The sequence below is a fragment of the Melanotaenia boesemani genome, chromosome 6 (assembly GCF_017639745.1).
Source record: "Melanotaenia boesemani isolate fMelBoe1 chromosome 6, fMelBoe1.pri, whole genome shotgun sequence".
NCBI lineage: Eukaryota > Metazoa > Chordata > Actinopteri > Atheriniformes > Melanotaeniidae > Melanotaenia > Melanotaenia boesemani.
Window position 1 is genome coordinate 7,596,693 of NC_055687.1, and position 20,715 is coordinate 7,617,407.

Consider the following 20,715-nt stretch of genomic DNA (forward strand, 5'->3'; position numbering starts at 1 on the left):
ACATCATTGCTCACTGCCAAAATACACACATAAAGGATGCAGAAGATGGACAGAAGACTATATTTATTGTTGAGCATAAATGATTCTTCAGCCTGGATTTCTGTTCCAGTGTGGAAATGTGAATGAATCATAGTCCCTTACTGTCACCTATAGGGACAGTAATTTACAGTAAACCATTTAGGAGTTATATTTAAAGGTATGAACAACAAAATATTTCTGTTTTAATTGGATCTGTTTTACTCGGCCACCCACTTCTTGGGACAGAGTAATTTTTCTAAATGTCATTGCTTTTAATGCTTTAAACATCCAACATGCCATAACATTCACTCAACCAACCAGAGACACCATCAATAACAAATTAGGGCTCTTTTATTTGAAATTTTTCACCTTTTTTTAAACACCGATACTTAACACAGACAAGCCTTTGTGGTCCCTTTGGCCCAAGACATAGTGACAATGTGTGCTGGATATCAACTTGAATGGCTTATGAAGGATGGGAAGCTCTCTCACAGACTCACACATCATAATACCCACACTGAGCTGTACATACAAAGATATACACGCTCACACATACAGATATGCAAGGACGAATACAAAAAACACACTTTACAACACATACTAACCATCTAACACAGCCTAGCCATCTAATGTAGACATAGAAGTAGCTTAAAGTGCATACAGGAACAGAGGACGGCCTCACTTACTCGTATCAGTTACAACCGTTTTAAATTATGAGTGACAATCCTCTACAAGAGTAATGATCTTAGTGCGACGCTGTAGCTTTAGAAAAAGCTTATCCCGACAATCTTTCCAGCTCAAACTGTGCCATGAATCATGATGTAATGACACTGCATAGTTCACAGGGTTAAGTTATATATTATTGCAATACAATGTAGGACAAAGTCCAGCATCTGGGAATGAGCCGTGGGCTGCAAGGTGGCACAGAAAGCATGTACAGTCCAGTGAGATCAGAGAAATAAATCCAGAACCAAAAAGCGCCAAGTGCTGTGCCATTTTCAGTTGATAATCCAAATGAAGAGGGGGAAAAAGTAATGGTTCAAACATGGTGTGAAGATGTTCAGTAAAATGGATGCATAGTAGGAGTACAAAGACTGTAAGGACTCCTTGGGCTTAAGGGAGTTCCACATAATTTGGTCTTTGAGGTGAAGTCGCTCCACCTTGGGTCAAACAGCTCAATAAGGGGCAAAGAGTACTTGTGGATGGGAGGTCCTGACAGGCCCTGGGGCTGGGCGGAGCAGTGGAGCGGGGAGCGTCTGTGTCTGGAAGAGGCCAGGGGTGGAGGTGTGATTAGTGGCATGGTTTGTGCGGTGTGTGAAAGAGTTGCTGAGGGCGGCTGCGGCGGCTGCAGCCACTGCTGCCAGATGAGCAGGTAGGATCTGAGCGGTCAGAGGCTGGCTCTGTCGCTCCTTTCCCAAAATCAGCTTTATCTGGTGATGAAAGACAAAATACAATGAGTACAGATGGTAGGTAGACAAGATAGACGGATTTGTAGTACAGCTTGTATCAATGAACGAAGATAATTACCACAAATAAACCAATTTGGCCAAAGTAGGCACAAATTGATTTTGCAGTGTTAGTCGTTCAGTTGTTCTAATAAAAATGCCAAGACATGACTCTGCCATCTTTTAACCCCAACTCATGTTTCTCTACCACTTTGATGTTCAATACTAATGTATATGTATATATAAAACACGACTGGTTACAGCTTAACTCCTAAAATCCTGCAATTTTCATCTAAAAATATTTTTTATGGATAAAAGACTTGTTGTGGACCAACTATTTTATTGGAGTACTTTTACTGGACCCTTGCTGAAGTAACAGGACTTTTCTGTTGTAGTATAATTTCTACTGGAGTATAATATGGCCTCCAAGGTAAATTGCATTTGCAAGTGATCTGAAATAAGTGTTTACTAAATCTAAAGTTATGATTGTAACTGGAATGGTATGTATCAATCAATTCTCAAGAATCTTAGCTTTCCGGTGGTGTATACTGTGTGTGTCGGTACTTGAAAGGGAAACTGAGAAAAACACATATTTATTTGTCATGTCCCGCCCACAGAACGTCTGGTACCAACGGGTTCAGAGGCTCAGATTGTTTTAAATGTCAGACAACATAATGGAAAAAATATCTCCTGAAGTCACTTTAAATCCACCTCTGAGTTGAGTTGTTGCAGGAGGTCAGTCTGGACATGTCTGGGACGATTGGAAAACAAAACATGGCTTCCTTTAAAATATAGGTTTGTGTTTGTAGTTTTCCAAACTCAGTCATTCATATTTAAATGCCTCTTCCCATTAGACAAAAATGAGCTCAATATTTAGCCTGAGCATTTAGAAATAAAGCGAAGCTAAGCTTATAAACTGAGCCATAAGAATTAGACCTCCCAGTACAAATCTTTCTATAATGTTGTCAGACACAATCTGAGCATGTAAGCTGCAAACAATGCCATACTTCTTTTTTAAAAAAAAAACTTTATTTTTATCTTTTGAACAGGTATATAAATATAATAAACATTGTGAAATAAATACAGCAAAGTGTAAATGCAGGATGAAAACAAACATAGAAAACTCTTAATCTGGTTTTTAAAGGAGGGAGGTCTCAAAGATTTCCGGTGAAGGAGGATTAGTCCACGAGCTAGAAGCTACAGCATTACACTGAAATTTCCTTCAAGTGGAAGCACCCCAAAAAGGACGATCAAGGGTTCAGGCTTTAGATTGTCTTTGCAAATATAAGATAAAGCTTCATAAATGTGTTTCCAGTAACCAAACAAGGCAGGACATGATCAAATCATGTGGCCAGTGGTAGCTGGGCTTAGATGGCATCGTGGGCTGCGCTCACACCCGGGTGTATTTTAATGAGTTTTTCATAGTGTGATGTAAATGGCGCACAACTTTAAACTGAATAAGACAAACTGCCATATTTAACTGTCCTGCCACTTCATGCTGCAGCTCTTTATCTGTTATAGGTCATGGTGTTCTTAGTAAAAAAAAAAATTGTGCCCATCAATATTTGACATAAACAAAAGACTCTGTGATATAGAAGGCAAATGCTGCATCCTTTATCTGCCTAATATTCTCAAATTTCAGTGTAATCCCAAACCAAGTGTTAAGAGAGAAGAAAAAGCTGTCATGCTAGAGCTTTTTAATCCAGATTTAAACATTGATTAGACTTAATAGGCTACATTTCTTGACAGATGTCCCTTTTGAACCTGGAAAATGCCATTTTTACTACTGATTGCCATTTTATAAGGCAAAAAGACCAGTCTTGTATGTCTTGTATGCACAAAAAGTGCACCACAAGCTTGTTTGTTTGATGAAAATGTGACTCATGCGATTGCTTGCTATTTCTCAAAGGGCTGCTATCACACAAAGTCTACAAACAGGAAAAGGGCTGAACGTTAATTTGATGTCTTACAAGAAACACAAACGAGGAGGCTGATTCTTCTGGAGCTGAGTGTTTAATCAGAGAGCTTAATGGGACATTTAAAAAGCAGCAGAGATCTGCTGTAATAGCTGATGTTGTTCTAAATAATCTGCAAGACGGACATATCAAACCTCTCCAGTTAGTTTTTATTCATTTATTTTTACCCAGTGTATTATGCAACCTGGATATCAAGAGTGTGGAAAGTTTCTTCTTAAAGCTCTGTTAATAACAAAAGACATTTTTTTAATAGACAGATCATTCTAATAAGATGGATTTGGTGTCAGGTCTTTTTTTTTTTTTTTAGCAGAAATTAGTAGTTCCACAGTAAAAGTCACTTTTGCATGTGAAAGTCTGACAATTAAGTTTCTTTTAGATGCTAAAGAAGCACATGACAGTGGAAATGACTGACAAACAGCCTCCACTTCTCAACAACAGCCTGCTGGGGTGAAAAGGTCGAAGTTATCTTGCTTAATCTTGTGCATCAGTGATGGAAAATCTACGTTCTCACAATACCAGTAGAGCAGTGGTTGTCATGGGTTATCAATCATCGGCTCAGGCATCGAAACCCTACGGGAAGCATTCTTTACTCTGCACTCATCAGAGAAGCTTCTCTCCGTTAACTCAGTCAATGATGGGTTTCAGGAAAAGTCATTTCCCCCACACTGGTTACCCTCCTGCCTGGTCTCACAAACGGCGGGTGTGATGGATGCTGTTTTCTTATGCTTTCTGTAAGCTGAAAACTTAAGCTCCCCTTTATCTTTCCTAAACTGAATCCATATGGCTCCTTAATGCATCCTTTTTTACATCCTTTAAATATTTGTTTCAGCTCACCTGGAGTGCAAGAAGGCCTGAGTTTAATCTCAAGCTCCAGAGAGTGAAAAGAGTTCTCCTGGTAAAGAAAGTTTTTCAAAGCCTTCATGTTATCAGCTTTCCTGACCAGAGACCAAACCACTCTAAAAAAAAAACATAAAGTTGACATTTACAGTCGCCTCCAAACAGTAATCGACCCAAATCTGCATTCCTCCTCCAGCGTTCTGGATCAGAAAAGCCTTCACACATGCCATTTCTGTCAATAAAAAATGCAGTTTTTAGATTTAACCATGCTGTTTCCTGCCCTGATTTTCAATAAAATCTGAGGAATAGGTGGTCCACTTATAAAAGATGTCATTTAACTCAGGTGATTTTTGAATGGGCAGATCATGAATTGTCAAAGATGCTTTAGGAGAGAGGTGCAGGATTTTTAATATTTATTTTACACTGATAGAGAACTTTATCAAGTTTAAGATTAAAGAAACATAAAAAACTAAAAGCTAAAGGAGGAGAGAATGATGATTAACACAGGCTCAGATATTAAAAAACACACATCTGAGTGGAGTAGTCTGCCACTTCAGAGGCCATTAAAGGCGAGTCACAGTGATTGTTGTGTCGACACCGAGTCTCATGCTGCTGGTAAGATGACTGAGGCGTGCAGCGACTCACCGGCTGCTTGATCTGGCCTTTCTGCGGTTTGCTGTAGGGACTGTATTTGGGCTTGGCTGGTTTACCTGCCGCTCGGTCTTTATGGCGCCGACTGCTGATGTGCTGAGAAGGAGACAGAAAACAAGCTTTGAATGAGACGGAAAGGGTTTCACTTTACTGACACATGTCAAAAGTTAGGTTTCACATTACAACAACATAAGGAGAAAAACGTTACAGTAAACAAGACAACAACTTGTTTTACAGCTCTGGGGTTTGACAAGAGAGGGAATCCAGGAGAGTCCAGGCAAAATAAATAAAGGATGAGACTAAAGAAGATTGTAGTCAAACAACAGGAAGCATCCAGTTAGTGTGTTTCTAACATTCCCATGCGGTAAACCAGGCAGCCAAAGCAGGAAAATCCATGATGATGCTTATAGGTGCACACATCTGCTTCCCATTTTTAAATAGTTGACTATGTAACCATGGTAACAAAGGGAAAACAATGCAGATTAGATCTATTAATCAAGAGGTTAATACAGAGCACAGACATCATCACATTAATGCACATTTAATGTGTTGCACGTAGCTCTTGTTTATCAAATAGGGACGGGTTTAGGAGATTTAAAATCACAACTCTTTATTTTAACATTTCTTGCAACTTCTTGGAAGTTGCCTGAAAGTGGTGCTGGAGAAAAAAAAGAAGCATTTATACCCTAAAGATGATGAACATCCAGCAAATTTAATGGGAAATTAAGCCTTTTTTTACAAGATATCTTTTCAGACAAGTTCATTTATGAAGAGGAAAGTTTCATCAGAGAATGACAATAAACATAGACATAGAAATTATTCATCTTTAAGCCCTTAAAGGGAGTATGTTTGACACACTTTATGTTTTATTTTCCATGTCTAATCCCTGCCTCCTGTAACACCTTGACTGGAAGACCTCAGTCTCTCCTCCTAGACTGCCATGCCCACCCCAAACCCCCTCTACATGTTTAGACCACAACACGTGTTCGTCTCCAGATTTAAACCACTCCTGTTTTGGGCTTTTCTTTCCGTAGAGTCTGTACTATGAAGAAAGTTAAACAACTCCAGGGTAGCTTGTTATTGTGAGATTATTAAAGTACTTGTTATTAAAGTAAAGAAGCATTCATTAGACCAAGCATTAAGAGTCCAGCTTTGAGCTTGTGGAAATGATGATTATCATCATAGGTTTTTAAACTGTTGCTCCAAGTATGTTAATGCAAAAGGAAGCAGTGTTATTTCCAATGTCCGTGTCCAAATGCTGACATCTTTCTCATATGAACAAACCACCCTGAGATCCTAAAAAAATATTGTGCAAAAACGAGGGGTAGAAAAATGATTCTCAGTCTAAAAACAACAAAGCTGCTGCATTCAAAGCCAGGGAGGAAAGCTGTGTGACTATGTGAGTTAATAGGCTTATTAATGTCAATGCCACATTATTAAGACACACGGAGATCTGACTATAATTACACTTGTGTATTTCACTGAATTAGTGTGTAGCAGGTGTGTCCTCACACCATGCACAACAATTTTAGCACCACTCTTTCAGCTGTAATCCTGGCAGTGTTAAATGTTCTTGGCAGCAAATGGAGGCGTATCTTTGGAAATGTCTTTTGTGAATGAAACTTCAACCTTTTTTTAAATGAATCAATGCAAAAGGTGAGAAATGGCCTTTCCCTTTAACAGTGGGAGTTTGAGCTGAAAGGCTGTTGCCGTCTATTTATTAGAAAATAAAGAACAAAAAGCATGAGTCGGAGCAGTAAAGAAGAAAAAAGCATAGTTGAATATTTTCTAAGAGCTTTTTCTCTGACATCCAGACAACAAGATGTTTAAAAGAAATTCAAAGGACAAAGATTTTTAATGAACTGGATGACGGCTTTTCATTAACCTATGATTTTTACTAAAACTTTTCATTAATATTACTTCCTAAACTAAAACATGCACAAAACATAAGAAGCTCATAATGGAAAGCCAAATGTTCTCATTACAGAGACGAGACCATCTATGTGTGCCGTCCCTGCATCACTCTATTAGTTTTTACTTTCTGAAAGAATCAATTGTAAGTAGGCAATGCTTTATGTATTTTTTATCTTTAATAAACTCCCTATGGGCATGTTAGGGTGCAGTTTCCATGGTGATGATCCCATGAAGAGAGAACAACCTTAAAACCTGCAATTAAGCCACTTATCTACATTTTAGTAGATTTAACTTTTTCCAATGTATGCTAAATCTGGAAACGTGTGCAGAAATTTATAATTAAATCTTTTATTTCCTAAAATAAATTCTGAAGTATGCTTAAAGCTTTTGAAACTACACATTTGCATTTTTTGTTCCTATTTAAAATGATGGTTTGCATGTAAAACATAGAAATGCTCTTAGTCATAAATCTGCACGCACATATTATGCAGAAAGAGTTTATTCATGCACAGAGATGAATGCACATAATACAGGAACATGAAAGCCTCCATTTAAGAACATCCCAACTCAAAATATAATTTTCTTATTATTTGTCCAGATGTATCTAAAGCTTTACTGTTGCCTTTTCTATCTGCCTCAAGGTTTGATACCAATTTGTTTAAAGAAGCCTTCTGAAACTTGAATTTTGCAGAAACTTTAAAATATCTACTCAAACTATAATTTTTCAGCCTTTGCAGAGACTAGAAACATAAAATTACTGAGATTAGATTTAAAACATTGCATCAGGCTTGAAACCACTTGTTAGTGGTGCTGGTTAATAATGGATTAATCTTTATGACAAGGTGGGAACAAGACAAATAACACACTTCCTGTCTCATCTTTTTAAGGTTTTCTTGGGATTTGAACCCCCCGTGGTGAAAATGACTGCAGAAAGCTTCCACTGCATGACACACATTGTTCCCATGCTAAATGCTGTGGAGAATGTGGCTTTTCTCCTGCTCAAAGACCAGAAACAGCTGGTGGATCTGAATAAACAAAGAATCTGGATTGGCACATACAGAAGTATTCTCCAACCTCAAGCTTGTAAATAATTCAGTGTGGTTCTATGTTGACAGCAGAAGGCTGATTCCTCGCTGAGTCAAAATTTTACACGTCCTCAGTGGATTTAACAATCCCACTTTTCTTCTGCTTTCAAGCTGTAAGATTTGCCATGCTTTTGTTTTTTTGCAGAGTAGCTGCTGGTCTAAAGTACTTAGTGTAAGTTCAAGAATCCAAATTTCAAATAAAGCTCACATGTTTTCAAGGAGAAACCTCAAGGTTAGTTCAGGCAAAACAAAGTAGTTTTCAGGTGTTGAAGAAGGCATTTCGCTCTGAATGATTAGTCGTTAAAAGAGAGGGGGATTAGTAGAGCAGGTTCTGATCTGCACAGACCTCATGTAAACCAGAAATATGTTGTCGTGACTGGTCTTTAACTTTGCCTCTGAATTAAACACTTTTTTCTTCTTCTTTTGGCCATGTACTGCATTTTAGTATTCATGTGCATGACTTAAAACACACACTCTTCTGAAGTTTTATGGAAGCGCAGCAGGATTAAAGATAAAAGATCTTAGCAGCTCTAAATCTGGACATCCAACCAAGTGAGATGATGATAATACAGAGGGGCAGAGGGTTGCTGCAGCTCATGAAATAGTCACAAGTGAACGTATCGGTTTTGTGTGTGAATTAAACCACCGGTTCTTCCCTGTATCAGTTTGAGACTTAAAAATTTACCAGGTTAGCCTAGTTAATGTTTTCATGTCAGTTGGGCAGCAACACAAACTGCTGCAGCCTCATTAGCAGCTGCAGTGGGTTAATTCAGCTTCTGATGGATTGCACAGCTAAATAAAGAAAACAGCAACATCATCCATGGATTTGCCAACAGAAACTAGCAGCAAAGTATTCTCTACTCTGTGAGTGAATCAAATTACAAAAAAAGGTTTTGTAAAGTCGTAGCTGAAGTTTCTTCTCTCTGATCATATATGGATATTTTCAACCATTTACAGTTGTCCAATGAACCCTTGAACTCTAACACAACTTTTAATTTTTGTGTGATTGTTGGGCTTCTGTTCTTAGCTGCAGCTGCACCTGGAGACGTCCTCAACTGAAGCAAACATGACAGTTTTCCCCCCTGGTAACATCGGAAGAGATTATAGTAACCACAGTTTAATACTCAAGAGTTGTGATTTAGATTTATTAGAATTTAATCAGTCATAATATAGATGACCTTAACATAATAAAAAAGTACATTTTTGTTTGGTGCAGACTCCTGCAAAAATATCATTAACTCTTTGCTATTGCAATGAGTCAAAATGATCACAAATAATTTTATTCACATAAAACCACATATAAATTCAAAATGATTACAACTGTAAGGATGATAACCAGCGATAAAACTAAACCTATATCCTTGGCCAAAATGCAAACGACTAGTTCAGAAAAAGGCCCTAAAGGTCTAAAGTAACCAGAGGTTCCTCACAGGTAATCCTAAACTTTGTGTCTGATGTGCCTGTCCATATACGGACTGAGTGACTTGCTAATTCGAGTGCTAATAATCCTCTGTTTGTGTCTCTGTTTGTGTCTGTTTGTGTCTAGGAAATTCCTTTTCTTTCTGTCTGACAAACCTTCCTCTGTTACATGACATAAAGGACTCATCTTCATATTTATGTTTATATTTATTTAATCAAATAGTTTCATAACGTAACATGTGTTTGAGTGTCAGTCATCAAATACATCATTTGCATAGAGTGCGTGGTTATTCTCCGATTTATAATTTCTCTCCACATCCTCCTCCTGCTGATCTAAAGGCACATGAGGGAGGTGTGTTGGCACCCGACAGCTCTCCGAAGCTCCATATAGGCCCTTTCACAAGTGATTTTTTGACATGTTATGTAAGTGTGAATAATTTATTAATCTTTCTCGGCTCGATGCAGTAAATTTGGAGGTGACAGATATGCAAGGTGCATCAATCTTCTTATTTTCTAAAATGCCACAGCAGGCTAAATAACTTAAAACATTTTTTTCTTTTAAATCATGTCAGAAAATGATTAATGTAATTGCTTTTAATGTACTGTGACATTTGTTCTAACAAAAGACCCCAGTAAAATGCCACATTACAATGAACTAGCAGCAATTTCACTTGAAATCCATTTCCCTGTGTATTAATAAGGCTGATGTGTAAGTCTCACCTGTTTCAGCTGAGTCTCTGAATTGACATGCACATCACACGTCTCACAGTAAAAGGTTTTGTTCTGCAGGCCTGTTGATGATTTGGAGGATGTAGCCAATTTGCTTTTGACTCCCGGTCGAGGAAAAGACTTGATGGAGCCCACCCCGCTCCGGGCCTCGAGCATCGTCTTGTGCTTCGTGCCTGCAGGTGAAAACAGGGAACAGCCTTATCAGGACATGACTGTCGCCATGGAGATGCAGCCTGAGGAATAGGGGAAATCAAAGGTTTTTGAAGCTTTTGTGATCTGTAAAAAAAGAGGTTGAGTGTGAAAGGGTCAGCTTGTAAATGATCCTAAAACATCCCTGATCAAAGAAAGAGGAGAGCCTTGTTAAAGTTGCATATTTGATCTTTGGGTTGTGTTTGACTCAGTTACTGCTGAATGAATTATCTTTTTCTTTTTTTTTTTTTTTTAACTCTCTACTCTTTATCTTTCCCATATTACTTTATTCTCTACCGTGATGAAAGAAAAAAACAGGTTTATGTTGGAGAATGAGTAATGAAATCTGATGTTAACATCCTATGTGCCACAGCTAAACTTTTTGATTAGCTGATTATTCTTATTTCAGTTGTCCTTGAGGTTTCTTTACAACTTGACTGGAGTGTAACTCAATTTAACTCACACAATAAAGAGGGCACACACTTGTATACACCAAGTCTCAGAGTTGCATTTCAGAGTCTCTTGTTCTGTCCCTTTCTCTCTTGCTTTTCCTCTCATCCTCTTGCATCCTCTGGCATTGCTTTGTTGAGTCAGCCATGGTGCCAGCATGCTGATGTCCAGCTACTGGTGTGTGAGGCGGTGCTGTAAAGTGGAGAGCTGTAGCATGATGCTCCAGGCTGGATGCAGTTTCTCAGCCTCAGGATGCTGCTGGTCAACAACGGTTCCAGGAATGTACATAATGAATGTCAGTGTACCGTCAAAATGATGGAGGCTTTTGATTTCCTAGCCAAGACAGGTACTGAAGAAGCCAGTGGTCAGAATGAAGGCAACCCTATATTTTTTATCAATCAGTCAGGCCAACAAAACAAAACAAAAAAAAAAACAAAAACAACTTTATGAAACACAAATTTGATCTCCATTCCAACCAGCATCTGTGGAGGAAACCAGGGGCTGAGCAGGAAAGCAGGGGATGGCATCATCATGCCGTGGAGATGTTTGTCTATCACACTGGCTAATAGACAAGTGGAAGAGGTAAAGACACAAATCCATACTGAAACCTTTTTTTTTTTTTCTTTTCAGGCACGTGATCAAGAACCAAAGCATACTGCGAAGACAACACAAGGCTGGCTTTGGAAAAAGTTTAAACCCTGGAATGATGGAGTCAGATTCTGGACTTAAACCCAGTAAACGCTCCAACCTGGCTTAGCTGTGTGCCAGGACGAATGGGAAGAACTTTCAAAGGAAAGGTGTTTTGGGTTTTAGGATCATGTATTACATATGCATTTATATTTTAAAAAACACAAACCAGCACTCCAAAAACCAAATTTTTACTTTGTCATTGTCACTTTTAAGAAGAAGAGTTGTATCTATTTCAGAAATTAAAAAAAAAAAAATTGGCTCTAATGGAGAGGAAAAAATGATCTATTTTTTATTTCCAGAGAAAATCCAACTATTATTACAAGATCACTTCCAGGCACTGATGGGATAACCCTACAGCAACATTTTTGTAGCATTGCCACTTATTAGCGAGGATGGCACTGAAAAACAAGAGCCACTATTCCAGAAATTCTTTTAATTTATAAGAACAGTATTATTGGACAGATTAGATCCTTTAACTGTTCTTCCACCAGTTCGGAGCCAATACTTTATTCTGTATTTTGGTCCAACGGCTTGGACAGGTTGAAGTGCTGAGGGAGAAGTTCCATTTCTCCGCAAAACTGTCATTATCAACTGGTCTCAACCACTGAAGAAAAGGACTGACTGGAAGCAATGGAATATTTTCCAAGCTACAAAGATACCACTGTGACAATAATGGGCCATAAAATAACGATCCAGCTGGATGGTTATGAAAGGATTGCATTCCTTCCAATCAGTGTGAGATCACAAGGTGCTTTGAGTTCACTTATATGATGTATAATAACCAAAAACATGCTGGCAAAGTTGTTGTCTCTTTATTTTTTAAAGAAAAAGCTTATATTGACAAAAATCTGGGACATTGTTCATGAAGCACAATGACTTTGCCATTAGAAAAAAGAGTCAGACACAGTAAATAAAGAATATGACATTTGTTTTTGAATGCAAGGATGTCTGCCTGATCAAAGCTTCTACTGAGACTGTGTTTTGTCTTTTCAGGGTTGAAATTGATTGACTGCAACAAGTGCAACTTTAAAATGAAGACAAGAAGAAACCCAACAGATACATTTTCCCACAACATTAAAACTGAAAATCTAAATATTACCAAGCAGATAAATCCTGCCTCAAACAGTAGATGTGCCATAATTATTACTACAATGTTTTACCACTGTTGTGAGCCTCCAGCTGTGATGCTGAGTTGACGGCCACTTTACAGAGCGAGCAGTAGAGAAGACGCCGAGCTTTCTCCTCCTCCGTCTCTGCGTCCGTCTCCGTCTCAGGTTCGGCCTCGTGGTCCAGTTCTGGTTCTAAGGACGAGCCTATTTTCAATTGACTCTCGTCTCCTCCAGAATCCAAGATCATCTCAGGAGTCAACGTGGAGCTCTGGACTTTCAGCGAGGCTACAGGAGCTGGCGATGGTGCAAACGCAGTTGCCGAGGGAGGTGCTGGCCCTATTACAGGAGAGGCTGCTGCTCCAGAGAGGCCATCTGCAAGCGTAAAAACCCAAACGTTTATTCATTATGTTTTAGTCATTTTTCCACAATGGGTCACTTAACTGCATTAAATTCTGTGAGTAAAGTAGAATAGAAACTGGAGCGAGTGGATTATATAACAGCGGATCAGAGTTCATATTGAGTTTCCATGTTTTTGTGAAAGTTATTAGAAACATTCACCTCATTTTCAAACCATAGATTAGTTATTACAACTTTTTTTTTTCTCCCTTTGTTTGATTCAGTATCAGGGAAAAACATGACACAAAAATCTGCAGCAATCCCAGAGCACGAACCCCAGCCACCCTACCACAAAGACTACCCCAGAACCCGGCAGAGGAAGGCCCCAGCCAGAGCCCCCCAAGACAACCACCCACCCTGTTGTTCCAGCCACACACACCAGGAACCAGGGCACCATCGACCACTCCCCCATCCTCCACCCACCCACCCACCAGTTACCACCATCTATACACCCCATAACCTCTCACTCACAGCCTCCCCTGCACCGTATCCAGGAACACTCGCTTTCACATGCCCACATCACACTTAACCTCCCACCATGCCCTGTGGGAGACATCCCCGCTGGACCAGAGGATAATAAGCCTGAAATCCATCCATGTGCCAAACAGTTTTATATACAGCACTTTGTGCTACATTTTGTGTGGAAATGTGCTTTATAAATAAAATTTGATTGATTTTGATAAACATGGATCCCCTTCCCGCCCCCTTCCCCCAGCACACACCACATACAACTAACCAATAAACAAACATTAAATTAAACATTTTATTTGTTTAGTTTCTTTTTAAAGTTAGTTCTTAATGCACTTTTTATTGCCTCTCTGAACCATGCTGCAATGCTTAATATTTTATGTGAAGCATTTTAAATTGCACTGTATATGAAATGGGCTATACAAAAAAAAAAAAAAGTAATTACAAAAGAAACCAGTTAAAGATGATTTGAGTTTGAGTTTAACATGGTGCATTATCTTGCTGGAAGTAGCCATCAGGAGATGCTACACTGTGGGCATAAAGGGATGGACAAGTAGGCCAAGAAAATATCCTCCACGCCATTACACCACCAGCAGTCTGATTCATTGATCCAAGACAGGATGGAGACAGGAGGCACCCGGTGTGGTCTTCTGCAGCTGTAGCCCATCTGCTTCATGGCTGGACATGCTGTGTGTTCAGAGATGGTGTTCTGCAGACCTTGGTTGGAACCAGTGGTTATTTAGATTCATGTTGCCTTTCTGTCATCTCTAACCAGTCGCCCATTCTCCTCTGACCTTTGACATCAACAAGACATTCTGGTCCAGACAACTGCTGCTCAGTTGATATTTTCTCTTCTTCAGACCATCTCTGTAAACCTCAGAGATAATTGTGTGTGAAAATCCCAGTAGATTAACATGGCATGGTTCTTGGGCTGGTCTAAGTCACTGAAATCCCCTTTCTTCCTCATTCTGATGCTCAATATGAACTTCAGCCAATCATCTTGACCCTGTTGATGTGAATAAATGCACTGAACTACTGCAATGTGTTTTGTTGAACAGCTATACAAGTCAAGCAATTGAACAGGTGTACCTAATCAAGTGGCCAGTGAGCGTAGGTATTGTGTGAATTGTGTGTGCACTATTTACACACCAGTAACTGTTGTTGATTTGAGCTGCCTGCCAGGAAACTGTTCTCAAAATAAACCCTAAAACAGGAAAAGGAACAAAATATGTATACATAGCTTCATGTGTTATAAATGAAAGCAAGAGAGAATGATTCAACACTAATGTGAGCTAAACAAGGAGCTGCGCAATCAGATTCAACAGATCAGACCTGGTTTTTAACACCAGAGGCAAGTCGCTGATTTCTTTTTATGATGATAAAAATGCTCACAATTTTAGTTCTAAAAGAACAAAACTGATGTGCTGTGTTATTTATGTTCACATCAAATAACGTAAAGGTTATCTGCTGTGTCTTAATGAGCTGTGAAACTGCAGAATCAGACCTTTAATCCACCACTAGCATGACAGATCACATTAACATGTACAGAGCTGCTGCAGCCTGAATGAAATGCCTGATACTTTTAGGAACAAAGACGGGAGCAGATCAATATATTTGACTGATAAAACAACACCACACATCAGACTATCGAACACACAGCAATGCTGCCACATTTACCAAAATGAAATTTCGCCTTGGCGGCATCACCTGATCGATGCCAATGCCTCTGAGTTCCCCGCACTCTGGCATCAGGGAATGAAGATCAGCTAGGAGAGCAAATCAATAGTGAATTATGTCATGCTATTTTTGTGGGCCATTATATACGGTTCTTATTTACCTCAACTCAAGTGTGGGCAGTTTGCACCACAAAACCCTTTTTAAAGTTACACTGTGACAAGGATGAAATCAATCAAAGGTTAGAAAATGCCATTCTCTTTGTCATAATACTTTCTTTTTTTCCAGGATTAAATAAATAAAAATAAGCTGTTCAATGACATAAAGAAATTAATGCTCACACTTTTAACAAACAGGCTTTATTAATGCTTTCGCTAAATACTGTCAAGGTATTTAAATAAACTGAGTGTTTCTTTTTTTTGGTATTGAATGAAGTGCTTTATTGTCCCACCAAGGCAGGAATTTTGTCTTTGGTCTTAACAACTGCAATAAAAACATAAAAGTAAAAGTAAAACATAAAAAAGAGTAACTCTCTGTGAAGGGGGTGCGTTTTATCACTAGTTACTGGTGGAGCTTTCCTTTGAACAGCAGAGCTGAAAAGGTTCATCTAAGGTCTATTGTTGACAGCCAACTATCTTTCCTGCCGTCTTCACCACCCTGTTCAATTTGTTCCTGTTTATTACAGTCAAATGTCTGTATTTCAGTGTTTGTGAGCATCCAGTCCATTAACCTCTTGAAATGGATATGAGGCATTCATACTTATAATTCTCTCCTTTTACACTTGACTAAATCCGACTATGAAATTTTCAGCTCGATCATAAACCTCACTGCATGTTTTTAATACAGGCCTAACAGAAATGAACAGAAGTTGGGAAATAAATATACATAAAACTGGGGACTTGCTTATGATGGTTAAAATATGCAACAAAATCAAAACATTTTCAGAAAAGCTTGGACACTAGAGTGATGAAGCTTTATGAGATTAAAACAAAAGTACATCAAAAAAGTCCTGCAGCCTGTTAGTCTTTTCCTTTTGGCAGCTCCTCCTTATATTAAAGAAGCACAGGCTGAGGATGTGGGTATGTAGATCTCAAATGAGCTGTTGGTGAGAGGTTTATGTGGAATTAAAGGCCGGTCTTCTGAATCCAGCTTAAAGTTTTCTCTCAGTCCAAATTTACAGGATTTTTCCTTTTGTCTCTGTGACCTGCGATAAGTGAGTCAAGTGATGAGACATTAGGTCACCTCTCCTGGGCTTCTGGGCCAAACTCTAATGTTTTTTGGGATTATAATGATGAAACAGTTGTAAACTATCCCACTCCAGTTGCAATATTTAGACGTTCACTCCTTAACTTTTTCTCCAGCTATACATCAAGTCCTTATGTTTGATCTGGGTCTTTGCAAGTGGAAATCACTTTCCTTATGTTGCCCAAAATCGTGGTAAAATAATAAGGTTTCCTGTTTCCACCTCAAAGAAATTCTCTTTCCAATTTCCAATTCCAGTTCTTAAGGATTTGGGGATGGTTTATGGAACATATCAGGACATAATGTCTACTTGGAAGCCAGCTGCACTAAACTTTTATGAAGTGAGCTGTGCACTGTGTTGTATTTTAATCCACCTGTTGCAGTTTTCCTTTCTTTTGATTAATGGACTTGCCATGGCATTGTTCCTATGGATCATGTTTTCCCACTTATGTCACTTATTGATATTTCAGTCTTCATATGACCTGAACTGACTCATATATACATACATTAGTTGTCATGTGGTTTTTTTCTCATCATGTATGATTATACAAATTCTACACAGATAACACTAAAATTCACATGCCAGAAATAGGCAAATACTTTAAATAATACCTCACCTAGTTTTCCTACATTTCTTTCAGATCTGGACTATTATGGTCAAGTAGCCCATAAGTTTTTCTACCTAACCACCTCATTCTGGGCATCCTGAAGTGTTTGGACAGTTTGAGTGTGTAAGCCCATCCTCTGTCCTCTCTATCTTTCTGTAATATTTCCACCGGAAAATTTCTCCCAAACTGCCTCAGCTGGCTCATTAACTGGAAGAAGCAGCACATCTACTGTAGTCTCCCAAATCCTATCTGACCTCAACAGCAATAACGCTTTGTAAGCTGTATTTTTAGATACCTAAGGCTATAGGCATTTAAATTCTTTCTTTAAAGTGAAATATTCACTCTTTCTATGATAGACTATCTTGGGTTTCACTTCTTTTTGGATCCTCATGTTGTTTCTAAGTTAAATTTGGGGGGGGGGGGCTATCCCTTATTCTCCTGACTGGTGATTGATAGGTGCTGATTATCAACATCAGCTGATGGGTTCCTGAGATATTTACCTGTGTAACACCTCCATTAAAACATCTGTAAAACTGCTCAGTTTTACTTTTGCACAGATCCTCATCAGACATAACTAATCCCTAGATGAATTGGGCTGCTATCCAGTGGTTTTCACTTAAAGTAATGTGTTTTCTGGAGGATATATCCATTTAAAATTTCTGCTGTGTTCAAGATTAATTTACTCTGACACAGTAACACATGGGACTTTTATGTCTAAACTTTCTTTTGAGATCGAGATCATACATTCAGCCACATCATTTCAAACAGGAGGCAGAAAATGAGGCTTTGTGAAGAAAAGGTTATGATACATCCAGTAATATTTTGCTCCCAGGGAACAATCCTGTAAGCTACCTTCATGTTTTCTGATAAGCAGAACAACTGAGGAAAGTAGTAATATTTTTTAATTGGAACTGAGAGTGAGCTGCCAGCCACTATGCAGACAACATCTGCAAGTTTCTGCTGTCAGTTTCACGTCCTCCTTAAAAACACTGCATTCAGTAAAAGGCTGTTTCTGTAAAGAACTGATCTGTGCCCACTCTTGCAGCCCCAAGCACAGCAGACTCAGTAAAAATTGTTGTGTGCAACCGGGTGTTGTGCTCACTTTACTGCCAATTGGTGCTGGAACCAATAAATACCCATGACTGCTGCATCCATTTGATACATTTGATCCATTTCCCGTTGTAGACAAAAGCCAGATGTCAGTGGTTGTTGCTGGGTTTTTTTGTCCAGAGTGACATGCACGTTCAACAACAGCACACACAATGTTCTTTTCCCCATAACTTTTAAAAATGCATCCTCTGGGATTTTGGAAATAAGGTAAAGTTTTGACAGCAATGATCTTACTGCAGAGAATAATGATGGAAATGTTGGTTTAATATGTCAAGTGTTCTTAACCCACCAGATGGATTTTCTTCATGATATGTGGGAAATGCTGTAACTGACTAATTGAAGCATCTGCATGGCTGGGTTTCATGGGACGACACATCTGCCTCAAAAGTTGTGCAAAACCTGGAATAGTTGCCAACTAAACTTATTGTACACCTGAGGGTGCTTGGTGAATGTGTTCCTGGTCGCTGTAAAATGCCTGATGTTTGAGTTCACAACTACAAGTGAATGAAATTGATTGAGGTTACTTCAGGATTCCTTGTGAAATCATAAAAGCAAAGCGAGCCAAGATTTTACTGAAAGATGTTAAGAAAAGTGACTTGTGGAGCTTTTGTTTGGATCTAAATGAGCTGAGTCAAAGTATCAAGAGTTTGCAGCGATCACTTCGTTAAAGGTTTTAAAACCACTTGATTTACGTTTGTTGGGGTCCTTCCCTGTTAGCTTCTGCTACTGTAGGTACATTTGAAGCTAATCAGGTGATAAAAGCTCTAGCTGCTTTCTTATTTACTTGTCAAGATTGTGTTTGTTAAGGAAGAAGCTGACGACATGTGAACTGAGCCCATTTTAACCTAAACTCATGTTTTTACTTCCTTCACAATGATGTCCTATAATGTTTATGATGAAGATGACATCGGCTAAAACAGCTGGTAGCTGTTTGCTTACAACACATAGCAACATGGCTATAAATAAAACACCAAAATGAGCACTTGTAAAGGCAGAATTTTAATAATGAAGGGTCTTAATTAACACTTGGAAATTAAAATTTGGGGAGTAGCATGAGTTATTCCAAACTGCTTTCATTCATCCACATGAAGACATTATGAGCTTTCATGCTTTCATCACTCCAGCTTGTTGTCCAGATGCACACCCTGGTATATGTAGGTCTGCACCACTTCAATGTCCAGAAATGGAGGGAAAGAGAGAACTTCACCAAATCTGATGAACCAAGAATTATATGCCAAACCAATCAGTGGGATGAAATTTTGTGTTTTTCAGGAAACAACCTGAAGGCTCGGTTCCTGTTTTCAGTGTTTTTTTTTTTAAATTGGGAAATATTGCTTTGTCTTAAATGTCTTGTAGTGACCACCCTGTAGACTTTTTTTCCTTTGATGTCTGGTCTGAAAACAGCAGAAGAGAATAAACTAACTGAAACTGACTACCATAAGTCCATACCTGCGTTCCCATGCTTTTGCTTTTGATTACAGATAAGCTCACGACCAAAAATCTGGAACATAGTTTGACAGGAAAATTGAAAACTTCGTCTCAGACATTGAGCTAGTTGATCTCTCTCTCCAGCTTTACCTTCACTAAATGATAAAACCCAAATATTCTTTACTTTTTTCCAAAAACCCACAAAAAAAAGCCTTTTAGAAATCCAAAGCTTTTTTTTTCTTTAACTGCTTTGGTAAACTCTAAAGTTGCTTAGTCACTAAGTTTAGCAGCCTTGCTGTTTCCCTCTTCACTCTGACTTTCTGCTGCAGTGCTTTTATAACATTTCACAAAGTGCTCCTGACAAGATCTGTCCATCTCATGACCTTAGGCAAGGGTGCCTTTTGATTACTGTTGCCAGCAGATGATTGAGTGCTGGTGGAGTAGTGGGGAGCAGCTGTGGGTAACTGACCTCCACCTGTGTGTCCATGAGGGTTTTATATGTGGGTTAGACTACTGTCAGTTAAAACGTGCATTCACAAGCACATATATGGGCATATTCATCTAAAGTATATAAATAAAAAATGTGATTTGAAGGATGAGCATCTGGCATAAGAAGCCCATCACTCCCACCTGCCGCATTAAATGTCATGAATAGAAAATATAATGTTATTTTTCTCTTAAATTTGAAAGCAGAACATCACTTATTAGCAGTCTGCAATAAATATGATTTGATTTTTCCATTTTTAATCATATAACAAGGGTTGTACATCTGATATAGTTTTAATCAAACTGGGTTTAACAGAAGTTCTCGGCCTGAATGTCATTTTACATTAAATCTCATCAAGCTCAAGCAATACCAGAAGAAGCAGAATTAATTAGAGAAGTATGCATGATATGGCCGACCTTGTCACGGCTGGTGAGTAATGTTTATACCGCGAGCAGAGCAGCAGCGACCTCGTCGCTTACCACAATTAACGCTGACCTACTCCCAGTCCACTGCGGTGTGCCAAGCATCAAAACAACCTGCTATCATCACGATTAGCTCTCTGAGTGTTGCCATGCTCATCGTCAACCACCGGGCTGCCATCACACCTGGATTTCTGGGCAGCTTTTCAATGGCTCGGTGAGCAGACTGAGTTCGCTTCCATGGAAGAGCCAGCAAAGGTTTGGTGTTCATGTGAGCCAGATTCTTTGTGTTCAGCTTGTTATTGAGCTTCTCTCACAACTGAACCTAAAACTAAATCAGAATAACTTTCAGGTGATCATCAGGCGTTATG

General features: G+C 38.8%; 1 protein-coding gene across 2 annotated transcripts in view; it reads right to left on the reverse strand.

Moving 5' to 3' along the window:
* Positions 1 to 351: 351 nt before the first annotated feature.
* The window catches only part of znf385d (zinc finger protein 385D), a 101,754-nt gene continuing 81,390 nt past the window's right edge, over positions 352 to 20,715 (reverse strand). For both annotated transcript variants that reach the window (XM_041988787.1, XM_041988786.1), the window contains 4 exons: positions 12,564 to 12,884; positions 10,066 to 10,247; positions 4,922 to 5,023; positions 352 to 1,448 (listed from right to left, as the gene is read on the reverse strand). In XM_041988787.1, the coding sequence (XP_041844721.1) occupies positions 1,194 to 1,448; positions 4,922 to 5,023; positions 10,066 to 10,247; positions 12,564 to 12,884 (860 nt within the window). In that variant the 3' untranslated portion in view covers positions 352 to 1,193. The remainder of the gene's footprint in view (positions 1,449 to 4,921; positions 5,024 to 10,065; positions 10,248 to 12,563; positions 12,885 to 20,715) is intronic.